Source organism: Etheostoma spectabile, unplaced genomic scaffold, assembly GCF_008692095.1.
Source record: "Etheostoma spectabile isolate EspeVRDwgs_2016 unplaced genomic scaffold, UIUC_Espe_1.0 scaffold310, whole genome shotgun sequence".
NCBI classification, from domain to species: domain Eukaryota; kingdom Metazoa; phylum Chordata; class Actinopteri; order Perciformes; family Percidae; genus Etheostoma; species Etheostoma spectabile.
In genome coordinates, this window is record NW_022605582.1 from 942722 (window position 1) to 961562 (window position 18841).

At 42.5% G+C, this 18841-nt stretch overlaps 1 protein-coding gene across 2 annotated transcripts in view; it reads right to left on the bottom strand.

The window, feature by feature from the left end:
- Window positions 1-18841, bottom strand: part of LOC116686075 (transcription factor 7-like 1-B) — a gene marked incomplete at its 5' end in the record, with an annotated part of 61821 nt that overhangs the window by 9869 nt on the left and 33111 nt on the right. Inside the window, 4 exon segments of one of the 2 annotated variants that reach the window (XM_032511006.1) lie at window positions 10742-10904; window positions 11446-11583; window positions 17734-17817; window positions 18723-18825. In XM_032511006.1, the coding sequence (XP_032366897.1) occupies window positions 10742-10904; window positions 11446-11583; window positions 17734-17817; window positions 18723-18825 (488 nt within the window). 2 annotated transcript variants of the gene reach the window in all.

Sequence of the window (18841 nt, forward strand, 5' to 3'; positions counted from 1 at the left end):
TAAATACAGAAGACCTACCCCCCCCCCCCCCTCCTCAGAGACACCTACAGGTAAATACAGCGGACACGGAGACACTTCCGGTAAAATACAGAGACACGAGACCTTCCCAGGATAAATTACATAGTTACACGAGAGACACTTCCGGTAAATACAGAGAACCAGAACACTTCCAGGTCACTTACAGAGTACAGACGACCTTCCAGGTACAATAAAGAGAACAGAGACACTTACAGGATACAGAGCACTTCCAGGTAAATCAGAGACACGAGACACTTCCAGGAAATACAGAGACACAGAGACCTTCCAGGTAAATACAGACGACGAGACACTCCAGTAATACAGAGACACAGAGACACTTCGGTAAAATACAGGACACCGAGACAGTTCAGAAAACGAGAACTTCAGTAATACAGAGTACACCAGTAAATACAGAGACACAGCGACACTTCCAGGTAAATACGACACAGAGACACTTCCAGGTAAATCACAGAGACATTCCAGGTAATACAGAGGCACCAGTAATACAGAGACACTTCCAGGTAAATACAGAGCACACTTCCAGTAATACGGCAGAACACCAGGTAAAACTAAACAACTTCCACTCATATCAAAACAACACGATCATAAAACCCTGGGTCATAAATCATTTAAAACCAGTTGACATCCAGACTGCCTTCAGAAAAAAGTCCTTTTAAAAGTCTTTAAAAGAGGAAAATGAGACAAGTCCTTCAGTGGAGTTGATTCTGAAGCTGATTCCATGCAGATGGGGCTGCAAAATAAAAATTACATATAATAAAAGCCGTTTTGCCAAAGTCAGTGAAGGCGTTAGGGGACTGTCAGTAAAACAGATCCTGGGAGCAGGTGATGTGTCCCTGCAGACCTCGATCAGGAGAAGAAGTCCTAATACGCCTTAGAAATAAAAAGATGCCAGGCATCAATGCCGAATTAAGTTAAGTTGTGATGATCTCGAGGTCCATGAAACCCAGTGTCCACAGCAGAAGACCACTGGGAGGTTGAATACATGTATAAAATATCCCTGTATAGCTCAAGACCAGACAAGTGTTGCATTTACTTTACAAGTGTTGGTTTGCTTCAAATGATAAACAGGACTTGAATCTAAAGAAACATTCAATTTCAGTTTTGCAACCAAATCTCGGACATGCAATGTAAAAAGACAGCGATTGGTCCACGGACACCAATAGTCTCGTCTCTGAGATGTTTGAAACACAATTTAGATGATGATAGTCTTCTTCATTTATTTATTCAGATTCAAAATGCCACATAGGGACTTGCTGCACTTCTTCCGACACGCGTGAGACCAGGACGCCTCACTAGTCGTCTCACAGGCGGACCCACGTGAGACCAGGACGCCTCACTAGGTCGGTCTCACAGGCCCTTATTCCACTTCCTCATATAAAAACAACTTTTTTCTATACATACACAAGATCTGGAATGCCTTCCCCCATCATATCAGAACTCATCATCCATCACATAGTTCAAAAGGCCAACAGCTCCTTCTTAAAGTCACACATAAATTCCATGTATTGTCCGCATTTGTCTCGCCCAGCGATGTTTGATAAATGTCTTTTCTTGTGTAACTGTATTGTTGTGTTAGTGTCTAAATGGGTCTAGTCCATATCGATCTTCTGTACAAACGTCTGTCCCGACGTGCTGTACCCATGTTCAGGTTTTATGTTCCTGCAGAACAGGAACCTGCTGAAAACCATTTTTAAACTGAGCCAGGCCCGTTTATTGTAATGCAATGTTACTTTAACTTTTCCTGTATACTCATAATGAATGAATGAATTAATCACAATATAACTTAATTAATCAGATTGATCAACCTTCAAAAATGGTTACATGGAGTTACACAATTCAGGTTTAATGGGTTATTCATGTAAGTCAATAAAGACAACTTATGTTTTTTTAAATAATTGGTTGGCTCACAATTAAGAAAATGAAGTTAAAACATATAAATTAAACTTAATACAGTTTTGTTTACAGGGAGTCAACGTTTTGCTGATTGATTACTTTGATTTTTTTTCTTAAGATTGTGAAATGGAAAAAGTCAAACTTTTATGAAAAAAAACCCTCCAAAAACTGTTTAAAACACCTTCAAAATGTAAACTAAAATGTAAAAAAAATGCAGAAAAAACGAAAAACAACACACAATATTCCTGATAGGGCCAACTCAAATCAAAGACTGTGATACGATGATGAGCGAGCGGGCAGAAGGGTTGTTATATTTACTCCCCCGGCCATCGGGCAACCCTTATTGGCCAGATTGCTATTTGTTCCCACCCTAAAATGAAAGTAAATCATAAAAAGACGTAACAGCTCTTAAGTGAAGGGTATCCAACAGATTCATCGTATTTCTTGATAAAATGAAACCAATCTGAGATTAATTTAAATGAATAAGCACTGTGCAGGGGAGGGATGCATTTACCGGGGACAGAAAACCTTTAACCAGCACATGTGAAGTCATGATCGTGTAGTGGAGTGGGGGGGTGGGGTGGGGGTGGGGGGGATGTATAGCCTTGAGGAGAAGATTTCTGGCTGTTTCTTACAACTCGTTACCGTAATTTCACTGATGGATCGGTGAAGTGGCTCCGAGCGGGGCAGACGGGGAGAGCAACGGCAAATAAGCAAACGATTTATTATGGTAACGATTGCCGGGGGGGGGGGGGATTGACAATGGGGTGTCCTATATGAGGTACACATCTCAGATTAATCGTCAATGAAAATAATCGTCAGCAGTGCTGCTGATGGGTGCCGTCTACTCTCTGGAGACACTACCGATAACATACACAAGCTGAATCTCAGTCGCTCAAATAACTGTTGGAGGTAATAGGCCTATTCCCAGATTCCCCACTAACCATAACCCTGTTGGTAAGGCAACAGTGTTGCGTCCCCCATGCCCCCCCCCCCCCCCCCCCCCCGCTCCGACTAATTGGTCCATCCCTGGCACTACCCCTCATTCTCCAAAGCCACAAAAACTATAACCTGCCTGTGTATTTTTCCCTAATTGAAATGCAATGAGCCCAGGGGCTCCATCCCATTACCTCCGAGTTAATTAAAGCCTAAGCAGTGTGCCAAACGGTGAATAAAGATGCAGTGAAAGTGCAAAAAAGAGGAAAGGGTTCGGCGTTCTGCTGGGACGGCGTGACCTGCTTTTTTGTGGTATTGTTGTGGGACGTTACTCCGAGACGGAGCAGAGTCTATATTTTTTTATTTGTATTTATTTCAGGGCTTTTAAATTTTCATTCAGGCTGTTATTTTCCAGTGTGGTTACAGCGTAATTCTGCTTTATTAAACATTAAATGGCTGCCCTACATTTAGAGCTAAAGCGGAACACACAGCCAAAAACATCAGCTTTGTTAGGGCTTTCATTTATTACAGTGTGGCAACTGGTGGAAGAAATCCAGATCCTGTACTACTTTAGAAAGTACTGATACACAATACAAAAAACACACACACACACTACAGTGAAATTAAGATACAAAGTTACCAGTTAAAGTCTGCATTTAACTAGTTACTAAGTAAAAGTATCATCGGGAAAATGTACTTAAAGTATTCAAAGTAAAAGTACTCGGTGCCAAAAAATCCTCCCATTGTAGAAAGTGTAAAGGATCCCAACCAGTTGGTTTCATCTAAGCTGGACCTGTAGGCCGTCAACGTGGACCTTTTTCGCGGCAGACACGTTGACATGTCATAGCAGGAAGAGCAGGTGTGTTCAAACCATTAAGATGCGTGCATTCCACTTAGAGAGACCCTGGTGTGTGCTGCTGACTCACTGAAGCAGCTCATCGGACCGGGATGGGACTGAGCGTTGTTACGGTTCTCGATCCAGCCAAGCTTTCTACTGTGAAATGTCTGCACTGAAGGCATCAAAACTGACATGGAATTATGTACTTAACAAAAAAGTGTGAAATAACTGAAAACATGTCTTATATCTAGTTTCTTACAGGTACCCCCCTTTGCTTTTTTGATAGTGCTGAAACCCTTGGTGTTTCTCTCAATGAGCTTCATGAGGTAGTCACTGGAATGGTTTTCCCTTCACAGGTGGGCCTTGTCAGGGTTAATTAGTGGAGTTTCTTGCCTTATTAATGGAGTTGGACCATCGTTGTGTTGCGCAGAAGTCAGGTTGATACACAGCCGACAGCCTATTGGACAACTGGTAGGAATATTATGGCAAGAACCAATCAGCTAAGTGAAGAGAAAAAGGGCCATCATTACTTTAAGAAATGACGGTCAGTCAGTCCGGAAAATTGCGAAAACTTTGAATGTGTCCCCAAGTGGAGTTGCAAAAACCATCAGCGCTGCAACAAAACTGGGCTCACATGAGGACCGCCCCAGGAAGGAAGACCAAGAGTCACCTCTGCTGTGAGGAAAGTTCACATATGCGGACCCCCCCAGGAAAGTAGACCAAGAGTCCCTCTGCTGCTGAGGATAAACTAATCAGAGTCACCAGCCTCAGAAATCACAAGTTACCACCAGCTCAGATTAGAAACCAGATGAATACCACACACGAGTTCTAGCAGCAGAACATCTCCAGAACAACTGGAAGGGAGACTGAATCAGGCCTTCATGGTCCAATAGCAGCTAGGAACCACGGAAGGAGAGGAACCCATGCTAAGGAGAAGAAACAAGCAGAAGAGATGTGTTTGGGCAAGAAACACAAGGAATGGACATTAGACCAGTGGAAGTCCAAGTTTGAGATCTTTGGTTCCAACTGCCTTGTCTTTGTTCGACGGAGAAAAGTGACGGATGGATTCTACATGCGTGGTTCCAACCGTGAAGAATGGAGGAGGAGGTGTGATGTGTGGGGGGGTTGGGTTAGGGTAAGGGGGGTGGGCTTTGCTGATGACATGTTGGGGATTTACTCCAAATTGAAGGCATACTGAACCAGCAGGCTACCACAGCATCCTCAGCAAACATGCCATCCCATCGGTTTACGTTTAGTTGGACAATCATTATTTTTCAACAGGACAAGGACCCCAAACACCCCCCCAGGCTGTGTGGGGCTATTTGACCAAGAAGGAGAGTGATGAAGTGCTGCGCCTCACAGTCCCGGATCTGAACCCAGTCCAGATTGTTTGGGGAGAGCGGACCGCAGCGTGAAGGCAAAAGGTCCGACATGTTTTCAGTTGTTTCACACTTTCTTGTAAGCACATAATTCCACATGTGTTCATCATAGTTCTACAATGTAAATAGTCATGAAAATAAGGAAAGCATTGAATGAGAAGGCGGTTCAAAACTTTTGGCCTGTCCTGTAGTTCTAGTTTGCAGAATATGAATCCAAAACACTCGTTACAGAAAGCTCGCTTTATTAAAAGTCAAACACATGGGCTGGTAGAAACGTGAAAAGACCAAGACGAGACATTTGCTTTTAAGAAACAATTTCAAATGTTTATTTTAACATGTCAAAGAAGGGGGGTGGGGGGGGCACACACTCATAAATTGAAAAAAAGGGGGGGGGCTGGCTGCAATTAGTGGCCAGTACTATGACTTCAACTTAACACTAACATTAATCAGCTTTTGGCTAAAAGAAAACGTGTTTTGTTCCTTTTTTAATTTTTTTTTTTTTTATAAAAAACGTTATGTACAATGGTTCTTATACAAGAGGATCATTTGGATAAATGCATCATCATCATAATCCTCATCATCATATCATCATCAAAAGAAAGAAACCAGTTCTGCGGGAAAACTACAAAAAAACATTTTGTTTCCATTGAGAGTGATGAGAAAAGGAGACGGTCAAATATTGACCAATAATTTTTCTTCCTTTTCATTTTTTTTTATTTTTAGAAAAAAAGCAATTCTAATACCTATTTTTGTAAAGAAAAGCAATATACAGACAACACGCTGGACTAAAATGGCATTTTTTTTTTTTTCTTCTTCTTTTTCAATTCGCTCAGTCGGATTGTTGGTGACCAAGGAGGGGCTGCGACTGGACAAGGCATGATGGGAGTGGAGGGCTGCCTGTGGAAAGGGACGGTGGGGAGAGCATGGAGGGGTGCAGAGAGCTGAGGGAGGCCGGCTGAGGATGGGCGTGGTCGAATGGCCGCCCGAAGAGCCAATCGGATGGAGAGATGGAGGAGGAGGAGGAGGAGGAAGAAGAGGAGGAAGAAGAGGAGAGAAGATGTGATCAGACGCCTTGGCGGGCAGGGAGAAGTGGTGTGGTGTGGTGGTGCATGCGCCCTCGGTTTGGTGGTGAGCGCAGCGGCTGGGCTGCTCCGAGTGCGTGGCGGCGGGGCGGCCGCGAGGCAGGCGGCCGAGGGCGTGCGGGCGAGTCCAGCATGCTGCCGTGGGACGCACGCCGGGCTGTCGCACATCTTCTCCGAGGGAAGGTACTGCACGCACTGCTTCTTGCTTCTGATGGAAAAGTCTGCGAGGAGGAAAGGAGGAGAAGAAGAAGGAGAAGCGAGGACGCTGAATTATGGATTGGCTGCTGGCGTGCAGGCTGCAACAATCTGGTCATGCCCTCTGCGTACACAGCAGTGAAGGAGATGGCAGCGAATGGGACAAATGTTCAAATTAGGGCTGAAGGATTGGGGGAAATCGTGATTTTTCATGCCAGATTTTGCGATTAGATTCGATTTTTGTTTAGCTACATACAGCGGTAGAATAAGTTTGCACATACACATCCTGATAAAGGTCCTTGGTCTTTGGAATTAAAATTTTAACCAGAAAAACACAAAGTTGGGATTTTGATTAGAAAACAATAATTGTTCAGCCCTAAGTTGGAAAGCAGATGTTAAACATGCTTGCAACGATGCATTATGAAATAAATGTAAAAATGGGATAATGTATTCTTTTATGTAATAATCTGACGCATTTTGTAAACCCTGAACGAAATGTGTAATCATCTAGGATGAAAGATAACTAACCACTGAAAAAAAATGATTTTTCAAATTGATTTTTGAGTCGAGCCTTGATTCATGCTGGAATTTATGAAATAATACGAAAATGTGGGGGGAAATATTGAAAGAGAACCTCCATTTTGGCGGTTATCACAATATGCACCATGTTACTTGTTCGTGCAACCCCGCATTTAGTAGAAAGAAATTTCTTATTTATGGTTCACAAAGAGCGGCAGATTATTACATAATGCGTTTAAGGTTTGCTTGTAAGCGCAAAGATGAATCAATAATTGTCTATTAATGAATCATTGAGTCGAATATAAAGTCATAATTCTCTGATTCCAGCTTGTTAATGTGAATATCTCCTGGATTCTTCTCTCCTCTGACAGTAAACTGAAATATCTTTGAGTTGTGTGGACAAAACGAGACATTTGAGGACGTCCTCTTGGGCTTTTTTGAGAAACATTGACCACATTTTTTTTTTGCCAGTTTTCTGATATTTTAGAGAGCATAAACTACTCGAATAATCCAGAAAATTATCAACGATTAATCATCGTATGCAGCCGAGTGCATGAATGATGAAAAAAAGAACAGGACATCTGAATGAGGACGGCTGTCTCATGTTGGACACATCACAGCAGACATACTGCCACTATTAGCACTGAAGCTCATAAGCTGCTCGTCAACGTACAGAAGCAAGGGAAGAAGTTAGAGTTAGTAAAGCAGAAGAATCCATGCAGGACGTTAGATCACAAAACTAAGGAAGAAGGGACAGAAAGCTCTCGCTGCAGTTACGAGGGTACACAAAAACCTCCCTTTACTACATCAGGCTAAGAATACTGCTGTACTGCTTTACTACACAAAGCTAGGAATACTGCTGCTTGTCTACGTAAGAAGCAGGGAAGAAGTTAGGTTAGTAAAGCAGAAGAACCATGCAGGATCGTTAGAACAAAACTAAAGAAGAAAGGGACAGAAAGCTCTCGCTACAGTTACAAGGTACAACAAAAAACTCCCTTTACTACATCACGAGCTGAGAATCATGCTGTACTTTTACTACAAGAAGCTAGGAATAGCTGCTGCTTGTCAACGTACAGAAGCAGGGGAAGAAGGTAGAGTTAGTAAAGCAGAAGAACGCAGGAACGCTTAGATCACAAAACTAAAGAAGAAGGGACAAGAAGCTCTCGCTACAGTTACTACAAGGTAGTCATGAAGCTAAGAATAGCTGTACTTTAAATACATGAAGCTAAGAAACTGTGTACTTTAAAACATGAAGTAGAATACTGCGGACTTTAAATACATGAAGCTAAGAATACTGCTGTAACTTTAAAATACATGAAGCTAAGAATACTGCTGAATTTACTACATGAAGCTAAAATACTGCGTACTTTTACTACTCAGGTAAGAATCTGCTGTACTTTAATACATAAGCTAAGAATACTGCTGTACTTTAATACATGAAGACTAAGAATACTGCTGTACTTTTACTAATGAAGCTAGATATCGTGCTTTACTATAAAGCTAGAATATGCTGTACTTTACTACCTGAAGCTAAGAATACTGCGTACTTTTAGTACTAAGTATGATACTGCTGTACTTTATACCTAAGCTAGAATACTGCTGTACTTTTAACAGCATGAAGCTCAAAAAACGGACTGATGTTTTTCTGTTATTATGTTAATAAAAATCAGATTCGACCTTGAGTAATAGGGTATAATGGAATATCAGAAAGGATTTTGATGTAAAAATAGTGTTTTACCAAGTACTTGCATAGTAATAATTTGATGTCTGTGTCATTGCTTGGCGTTAAATAATTTGGCGTTTTTATTCATTGTACTTTTCATGCTGGCCCGCTTTTTTTCGGTTTTCCGTTCCTAGTTCTTTTTCATAAAGATGCTGTAGCGTTGCTGAGTAGCAAAGATTTGTTTTTGTCTTGAACTCAACAACATTTTTTATAGTACTCAATACATACATGTACATGCTCTGTGACAAAACAATGAAGGAGTCATTTCAACAAATGTTAGACCTTTGTAAAGGAGATTAAACTTTATAAAGAAAGACTTTGAAGGCTTGTTTCAAATTTATATTTAAGGCATTTTTAAGAACAATAAAATCCAAATAAAGTGAAGAAAAAGCCCCTTACCTTCTGGTTTTGAGTCGGGTGTATTGTCTCTCTCTCTTTTTCGCTTTCCCTGCAAAATATAAAATACTGTGTTAAAAACAGTAACAGGATGTAGATCTAAACAAAGTGTCACAAATGTGTGATTTTGTGATTTCAAAAGGTTAATGATCCGAAACAGCTGGGCTGTTAGATTTAATCAAAAGTCACACAGACAGGAGTCAAGGCCATTCATTGGGGACTATTTACAGCAGCGGAAGTATAATATGGGAGGCTGTGGTCAGTATTTAACCCCTGTTGTCCGGGGTCAAATTTGCCCCGTTTTTTTAAAGTTTCTACATCAGAATGTGGGATTCTTTAATCCAAATATCCAGGATGGTTTCCATTCAACGCTTCTTGCAAGTTAAACGAAGGATCAGTTCAATACTTTATTGAATTTTGGGGTGTTTTATTTCCCCTTCCAAAAAACTTGACGAAAAAGACAAAAAATGATAATTTATAAAATTAGGTTTCTGACCATGAATTCAAAAAAAAGAAAATAGTGTCACAAACTAGTGGTAATTGTGATGAGTGTACATTAAACGGATGGTAGCGGTACAAAAATAGAAGAAACCGTTGAAAAAAACGGAGAGAGTGTCGAAAGCGTCAAAAACTTCTCAGTTTTGACCTAGGAGGACAACACAAGGGTTAAGGCAGAAGGATGTACATTGTAACTAGTGACACAATGCGGCACTGGCACTACCCGATGTGAGTCGAGCGAAGCTTTGAGTCAATGCGTACTTTGCGACAAGTAATACAAGATGCTACGAGAGACTTCTGCAATGTCAACCAGTAAAAAAGAAGAACTTGGTTCACTGCTAGCTTCGCTACAAGTTAGCATCAAACACAACAAAGGCTGTCAGTGGAAGGGGGTTTTGAGCTAAAGTTAGCAACCAACCAACCAACCAACCATAGGTGGAAACGTGCGACTCACATAGTTGTCCCGTGTGACAGCCCGGGTAGAGCTGCGAGTGCAGTTGTCTTCTTTTCTGGCCAGCTCGTGTATTTGGTTGTCCTCTCTGGACAGGGAGTGCCACTGTGGACGGAGGACAGCAGATATCAAAGGGTTGCTGAACACACCACACGTCACAATGCAACCTACAGACACACCACACACACATCTCATATGCAACCCACACACACACACGCAACCTACACACGCGCACCCATGGACACAGATGGCACAAAAAAAGTTTGTTTGCAAGTGACAGCCCTATAGCCACCGTCCACACACACACACAAACACACACACCACACACACACACACAAAACACACAAACCACAAAACCACACACACACAAACACACAAACACACACACACACCACACACACACACACACACACACACCCCTTCCAATTTGAGCAATACTGGTAGAATATGAAGGGCTAATTTATGACATTAAGTCTGTTCGTTGTACTTTCTTAGTTATTGTTACCCCCAAAACTCACACACCTCCGGGGAGGAATGAGACCCCCCCCCCCCAACTGTAGCACAAGTAGACAGTTTTGAGTCCCCTGATTGGTTCTTTTGACCTCTTTTGGAGTATGGGTTGTCTTTCACATTTTTTGATGGGGGACAAATCTACATTTTCTAAATATTGGGGGAGAGGACTGGGGGGTGGGTGGGGGGGGGGGGGGGGGTGGGGACATATCCCCCTGCCCCAAATCTCCCCCCTGTTCCAAATCTCCCCCCTATGCTCCCATGCCCGTCCGTGCCACTCACCCGTCTGCCGAGGATCTGGTTGATGGCGGCGCTCTCCTTCAGAGTGCACTCCGCCACTACTTTGGCTCTCATCTCCTTCATGTACAGCATGAAAGCGTTCAGCGGTTTCTTGATGTGAGGCCTCTTGTCCTCTTCTTTCTTGGGAGGAACGGGAGATTTCCTGCTAATCCGAAACATAAAAACAAAACAAAAAAATACGCCGTTAATAAACCCGGAACGATGGGAGAGAAAAGGGCGAGACGTTGTGCGGCAGGGCTGCACGATATGAGGGAGAAGACTCTGCGTTGCCAAAGAAATTACAGATTTTTTTTTTTGTAAGATTTCTTTTGGGTCTTTTACTTTCATTGATAGTGACAGGACAGACAAGAAAGGTGGGTGAGAGACGGGGCGGGGGGGGGGGGGTGACGACGAGATCACTGTAAAAGTAAGTAAGTAGTCGGCCTCACTGGGGCGAGCTAGAGGTCGCCCCAAATAAAGAAATATTTAACTATTCTGCAAAAATATAACAAACTTGTTGAATTTTTTTTTTTTAAAAGGACAGGAAATAATATGTAATCTAATTTCACTGAACGCATGATTTGAACATAGAGGCTCCACTAGAGGAAGAAAGACACTTCCATTTTATTTTGCGGTTTTCTGACGTTGTGCAGCGCTGCTGTGCAACATTAATTAAATTAAAACAGATTTTATTTTGAAGTTCTTACGCGTGCATGGAGGGGCTCATGTCGCTGGGCTCCTGTTTGATGGCCGGGGACACGATGGCCGGGTGGGGGATGCCCGTCTGGTGGAGGCCGTGCGGAGGCGGAGTCACCATGTGAGGGGAGAACCGGCTGGACACCAAGCTGTGATGGAGACAACGTTGGATCAGTCGGGGGGGGGGGGGGAACAGGACGTTAAACATATGCAGATGTTATGCATCAGAGCTGCAAGGATCAATCCACTGGTTGTCAAATTTAAATCAATCAGCAGCTCTTTTATCATCGATTAGTCGGTTAAGACAGAAGTAAAAAAATCTTCAATATCAGCGTGTTAAATGTGAATATCTTCTAGTTTCTTCACTCCTCTGACAGTAAACTGAAGATCTTTGCGCGTGTGTGTGTGTGTGTGTGTATATACGTGTGTGTGTGTGTGTGTGTGTATAGATTGCATACTAAACATGTTATAAGGTAAGTGTGTGGTGTGTGTGTGTGTGTGTGTGTGTTGCCACTGAACATGTCATGAAAGAGGAGAGAGAGAGAGAGTGATGTGTGGTGTGTGTGTGTGTGTGTGTGTGTGTGTGTATAGGTTGCATACTGAACATGTTATAAGGCAAGTGTTTGTGTGTGTGTGTGTGTGGGTGTGTGCGCGCTGTGGTGTGTGTGGTGTGTGTGGTGTATATAGGTTGCATACTGAACATGTAGGAAGTGTGTGTGTTGTGTGTGTGTGTATAGGTTGAATAGAACATGTAAGGTAAGGGTGTGTGTGTGTGGTGTGTGTGTGTGTGTGGGATGTGTATAGGTTGATATGAACAAGTTATAAGGTAAGTGTGTGTGGTGTGTGTGTGTGGTGGTGTGTGTGTGTGTGTGTGTGTGTGTGTGTGGTGTGTGTGTGTGTGTGTGTGTGTGTGTGTGTGAGAGACATGTTAAAAGACTTAAAATGGAGTCATTTTCTGACCCAACATTAACTGAGTGTGTGCGTTCATCACAACGCTCCATTGTGCCAACGATGGAAATAAAAGAGAGACACTTTGTGAAAGTGTTTCTTGTTGCACGGGGGTGCAGGGGGGTGCACGAGGGTGCACGAGGGTACCGGGGTGCACGGGGCTGTCGGAGCACTCACTGCAACGCGGTAAGGAGAGTGGTTTCAGGTGTCACGGCCATGCCGTTGCACGGCAACAACAACACTCCCCCTTTTCTGCTGCCGTTGCTGAATAGAAGGGGCTTTTGAGAAAACTATGCACTGTGTGTATGAGTTCAGTCCAGAAGGGCGAGGCAGGCACGGTGAGTAACCCCCCCCCCCCCCCACCCCCACCCAACCCCCCGAAGGTGATGCGGGGCGCTTGTGTGCCAAGTCAGCCGAACGTTTTCTCTTCCGGTGCACAGAGGTTCGTCGGTAAACCCAAAACGATCAAATGTGGCTCCTGGTGCCCTCACAGAGCTTCTTCACCCGGGTGCACACTTTGATGTTCTTTGTTCTATTATAAAGTCATTAGAGCTGACGCTACTTCTAGTCACTGTTCCTTGTCTTTATTGTGACTGTGTTATTGTTTATAGACCTGCTCATCTGTAAATATAGACTGTGGTCTACACCTGCTCTCTGTAATTATAGACGTGGTCTAGACCGCTCTATCTGAAATTATAGACGGTCTAGACTGCTTATCTGTAAATTAAGAGCGTCTAGACCTGCTCTATCTGTAATAGAGAGTGGTCTAGACTGCTCTATCTGTAATTATAGGAGCTGGTCTAGACCTGCTTATCTGTAAATTATAGACTGGGTCTAGACCTGCTCATCTGAAATTATGAGTGGTCTAGACTGCTCTATCTGTAAATTATTAGAGCGGGTCTAGACCTGCTCTATCTGTAAATTATAGAGGAGGTCTAGACCTGCTCTATCTGTAAATTTATAGACTGTGGTCTAGACCTGCTCTATTGTAAATTATAGAGCGTGGTCTAGACCTGCTCTATCTGTAAATATAGAGCGGTCTAGACCTGCTCTACTGTAAATTATAGAGTGGTCTAGAACTGCTCATCTGTAAATTTAGAGTGGTCTAGACCTGCTCTATCTGAAATTATAGAGTGGTCAGACCTGCTCCATCTGTAAATTTAGAGGGGTCTAGACTGCTCTATCTGTAAATTATAGAGCGTGGTCTAGACCTGCTCTATCTGTAAATTATAGAGTGGTTCAGACCTGCTCTATCTGTAAATTATAGAGGGGGTCTAGACCGCTCTATCTGTAAATTATGAGTGGTCTAGACCTGCTCTATCTGTAAATATAGAGGTTGTCTAGACTGCTCTATCTGTAAATTATAGAGTGGTTAGACCTGCTCTATCTGTAAATTTAGGTGCAGACCTGCTCTATCTGTAAATTATAGAGCGTGGTCTAGACCTGCTTATCTGTAAATATAGAGTGGTCTAGACCTGTCTATCTGTAAATTATAAGAGGTGGTCTAGACCTGCTTATCTGTAAATTATAGAGCGGTCAGACCTGCTCTATCTGTAAATTATGAGCGGGTCTAGACCTGCTCTATCTTAAATTATAGAGCGGTCTAGACCTGCTCTATCTGTAAATATAGAGCGGTCTAGACCTGCTCTATCTGTAAATTATAGAGGGGCTAGACCTGCTCTATCGTAAATTATAGGGGTTAGACCCTCCATCTGTAAATTATAGAGCGGTCTAGACCTGCTCTATCTGTAAATTATAGAGCGGTCTAGACCTGCTCTATCTGTAAAGTGTCTCTTGTTATGAATTGATACTATAAATAAAAATAAATTGAACTAACAATAACTTAGCTGTTGATTATTTTCTGGATTAATAAATTGGTTGTTTTGGTTTATAAAATATCAGAAAATTATTAGAAAAACTGGGATCAGCACAAGATGACGTCCTCAAATGTCTCCTTTAGTCCACAACTCAAAGACATTCAGCTTCCTGTCCCAGAGGAGAGAAGAAACTAGAACATAGGGCTGGATAATATGGAGAAAACCACATATCCCATTATTTTTGACCAAATACCTCAATATCAATACCGCAACAATAAGTGTAGTGTTGACTATTGGTGCGTTCACAAAATATCTACACAATGAGATTATTGATAAATAATCATCAGTAATGTGGAAACAATGACTGAGTGGGTAAAGGTAAATAATAGAACAGCTACAACAGTCTGGTAAGATCAGGAAATTACATCACTTTACTGTAATTTAGCCTGTAAAACCAGGAAAAGACACTTAATATCACAATATTACAATATCCAAAATCTAAGACGATATCTAGTCTCATATCACGATGTTGAGATAATATCGATATATTTCCCAGCTCTACTAGAACATATTCACATTTAAGAAGCTGGAGTCAGAGAACTTTTGACTTCCCCCCCCCACACACAAAGAACGACTCAAACTGATTAATCGATCAAATAGTTGGCGATTTATTTTATAGTTATATGGACAACTCATCAATTCATCTTTGGAGGTCTGGTTTCTCTCTTAAGAAAAATGACTCAAACCGTTTACTATAATAACTATAATAACCCAGAGAGCCAGTTAGAAGCTTGTTTCGACTCCTCGTTCAACATAAAAAGTATAAAATCGGACCTAATGGAAGAAATGTGTTTTCAAATACACGATGTGTGATACAAATATCTGTTATTTAGAACGGATATTTTTGCTGTATTTTCCTCTTTTTGCTCTGAACCGCTCAATAATTCATGTTGTATAAACAAGGAGGTGCCGCCCGGCTCCCTGGGTAATAAATCTGTAAACATCTCACTCGGTCCCCGATGAACGCTGCTCCGAGTGATGGCCCACAGTCAAAATACAGCTCCCAATGCAGTCTGGGTAATATATAGTGTGGTCTAGACCTGGTCCATCCATCAGCCTGTATAACTACTGTTAGGATTTAGAAATACTGTAATAACCCTAATGTACACTCTGTTGTTGTTACACACACATGCTCAGTACTTATACATGCACTAATGAAGAGATGTTTGGGGGGGGGGGGGGGGGGGGGCTGCCCATGGAAAGGCGCCCCGAGCAGTTGGGGGTTCGGGGCCTTGCTCAAGAGCACCTTGGCAGTGCCCAGGAGGTGAACTGGCACCTAGTCCACACTCTATACGGGGACTTGAACCAGCAACCCTCCGGGACTGGACTGAGCTGCTTTTATCATTTTTTAATTCACATCATTATATATCTATTACATCCAGGTATATACACACCACACACACACACACAATTACAATAATATATAGTATATACAATATATATAATATAATAATATATATTATATATAGTATATATATATGATATATACTACACCACACACACACACACACACACTATACATACAACATACATACAAGTGTGTAGTACACATATCATACTATGTATGGATATGTGTAAAATACATACACAACCACACACACACACACACAACACCACAAACAATAATATATATATATATATATAATATATATATAGTATATATATAGACACAACACCCACCACACAACATATACATACAACATAATATGGTATGTACAATTATACTACATATGTATGTATATGTGTAATATACATACACACACACCACAAACACACACAATATATATATATATATATATATATAATAATATATATATATATATCATATATCTGGATAGATAATGAAACAACTACCATTTGACTTCAAAGTAAAAAAAAAAAAAAGAAAAAAAAAAAGGTTTTATTCCTATTAATGCTTCTTGCTTCCTTTTTCATTTGTATAATCCCACTTTCAAAGTGATATCTCTAGATATGAATGCAGACGACAGACCGCTGCACCAAACCGGACGCATTAAAAGTGTGAAAGAAACCTCCAGGGAGGTGTGCTGTCGGCTTGGAGTCCGTCTCAGGACGGTGCTGCACATCCTATCACAGAGACGCTTCTGAATATTTCATCTCGTACCGACACCGGAAGGCTCGCTACAAATCGGCCCCAATTTAAAAAATAATTAAAATTAAAATTAAAAAAAATAAGAGGGGTCAGAGAGTTTAGTCTGATTGGACGTGCGAGTTCAGATGAGCTTTGATTTGTCGTTATCGATTCTCAGCCCTTTCATCTCTGCCGCGCGCGTGTGTGTGTGTGTGTGTGTGTGTGTGTGTGTGTGTGTGTGTGTGTGTGTGTGTGTGTGTGTGTGTTCTGGAGAAAAGACAGGAGAGGAGCGCTGAATGCCAATACCGCCTTCACACTGTTTAAGAAGCTGATCCTGTGCTGTGATGGACTTAACCCCCGGATCCCTTTGTACTCCGATGACGCTCTCTGCTCATGAGCGGACTATTTTGTCAGAAGTTTACTACTCAACACAAACAAAATAAGCTTTTTCTATAAAAAATAAATAAATAAAAAAATGGCCAAAAATTTAAACAAAGGGGGAGGATGCAGTACAAGGCTCACAATATGGCAGTCTGCATAACCAATTATTAATATATTAAATATAATCATTTTACTGTTTATACAGTACAAATAGGCCTGAAATACACACACACACACACACACACACACACACACACACACACACACACACACACACCACACACACACACCACACAGACACACACACAACTGTTTAGTATGCAACCTACACACACACACACACACACACACCACACCACATATTATAACAGTTCGGTATGCAACCTACACCACACACACACACACACACAAACACACCATACAAACCCGTTAGTATGCAACCTACACACACACACACGTATAACACACACACACTATCACGTTCGGTAATGCACCTACACCCACACACACACAACAACACACACACACAACAACACACACACACACACACACACACCACACAACACACCACACACACACACACCACACACACACACACACACAACATACACACCACACACAGCACACAAGCACACAAGCACACACACACACTCCCACAAACCGAGAGAGTGAGCGGGTGCCAGTGCAGTACCAGGGGTGCCTTGCTCAAGAGCACCTGGCAGCGCCCAGGAGGTGAACTGGCATCTCTCCAGCTACCAGTCCACAGTCTGTCCTTTGGTCCGTATGGGGACTTGAACCAGCGACTGCCACCCCCATTGCCTGACAATCCTATCATGAAGCCCTATCTAGAACGCCTTGCTTTAGTCATTAAAATTATAATATAATATATAATATTAATAATTATATTAATAATACAATTAATTGTATTACAGCGTATCATAGCAGCTGCAGATATTACATGTTTCCCTTTTGGGGGGGGGGGGGGGGGGGGGGGGGGTGCTCACCTGGACATGGATGCATTCATCGCGAGCGCTGGGTAGGGGTGACGGAATCCCCCCGGAGGGATGGAGTACATGGGCTGGCCCTGTCTGAGAGACGGAGGGAGACAGAGACGTTCATCATCATCATCATATCATAATAGAGGTTTTTACTCCTTATTGTTGTTGTTTTTTCTATGTTTTGGAACACTGATGTGTTGATTTTGTCATGTCAATAAAGCAAACTGAAAACTAAAAAATTTAAAATATATTTAAAAAAAATAGAGGAAGACAGAGGGAGACAGAGAGAGACAGAGTGAGACAGAGTGAGACACTGAGAGACAGAGAGGGATAGATGGAGACAGGATGAGACAGATAGAGACAGGAGGAGATAGAGAGGGACAGAGAAGACAGGGATACAGGAGGAGACAGAGGGAGTGAGAGACTGACAGACAGACGGAGACAGACAGAGACGGAGAGAGACAGAGAAGACAGAGGGAGACAGGAGGAGACAGAGGGAGACGGAGAGAGACAGAAGGAGAAAGAGAGGGACAGAGAAGACAGAGGGAGTGAGAGACCGACAGACAGACGGAGACAGACAGAGATGGAGAGAGGCAGATAGAGACTGAGAGAGACAGACGGAGACAGGAGACAGAGTCAGACAAACGGAGACAGGGAGAGACCTTTTCATTTCATAGCGGTGTTTTGAGACAAAATAGAGAGTTTTAACTCCAGAACTAATCTCCGTCCACATCAACACGTCTGACATCACAAAGCAACCCCAAAGTTTTGACACTAAAACGGGGACAGCAGCGTTTCCAAATGTCTCCGTTTTAGAGACTCTGAGACGCCGCAGTAGTGTGGACGCGAGACGTAACCGTAGCAGAAAAGATTCATTTTGAAACCAAAAGGTAAGAGTGTAGATGAAGCTTCAGATCAGAAGACACCTGGCTGAGAGGACACCAGGCTGAGGACACACCTGGCTGAAGGGACATCTGGATAGAAGAGAGACTTACTGCTGCATGAACCAGCCCAGCGGGTGTGCGATGGAGCCGACGGCGCCGGGGGACAGCGGGTAGTATGGAGACAGCTCGGACGGGTGAGGTGTCCGGGGAATACCTGCGGGGGGGGGGGG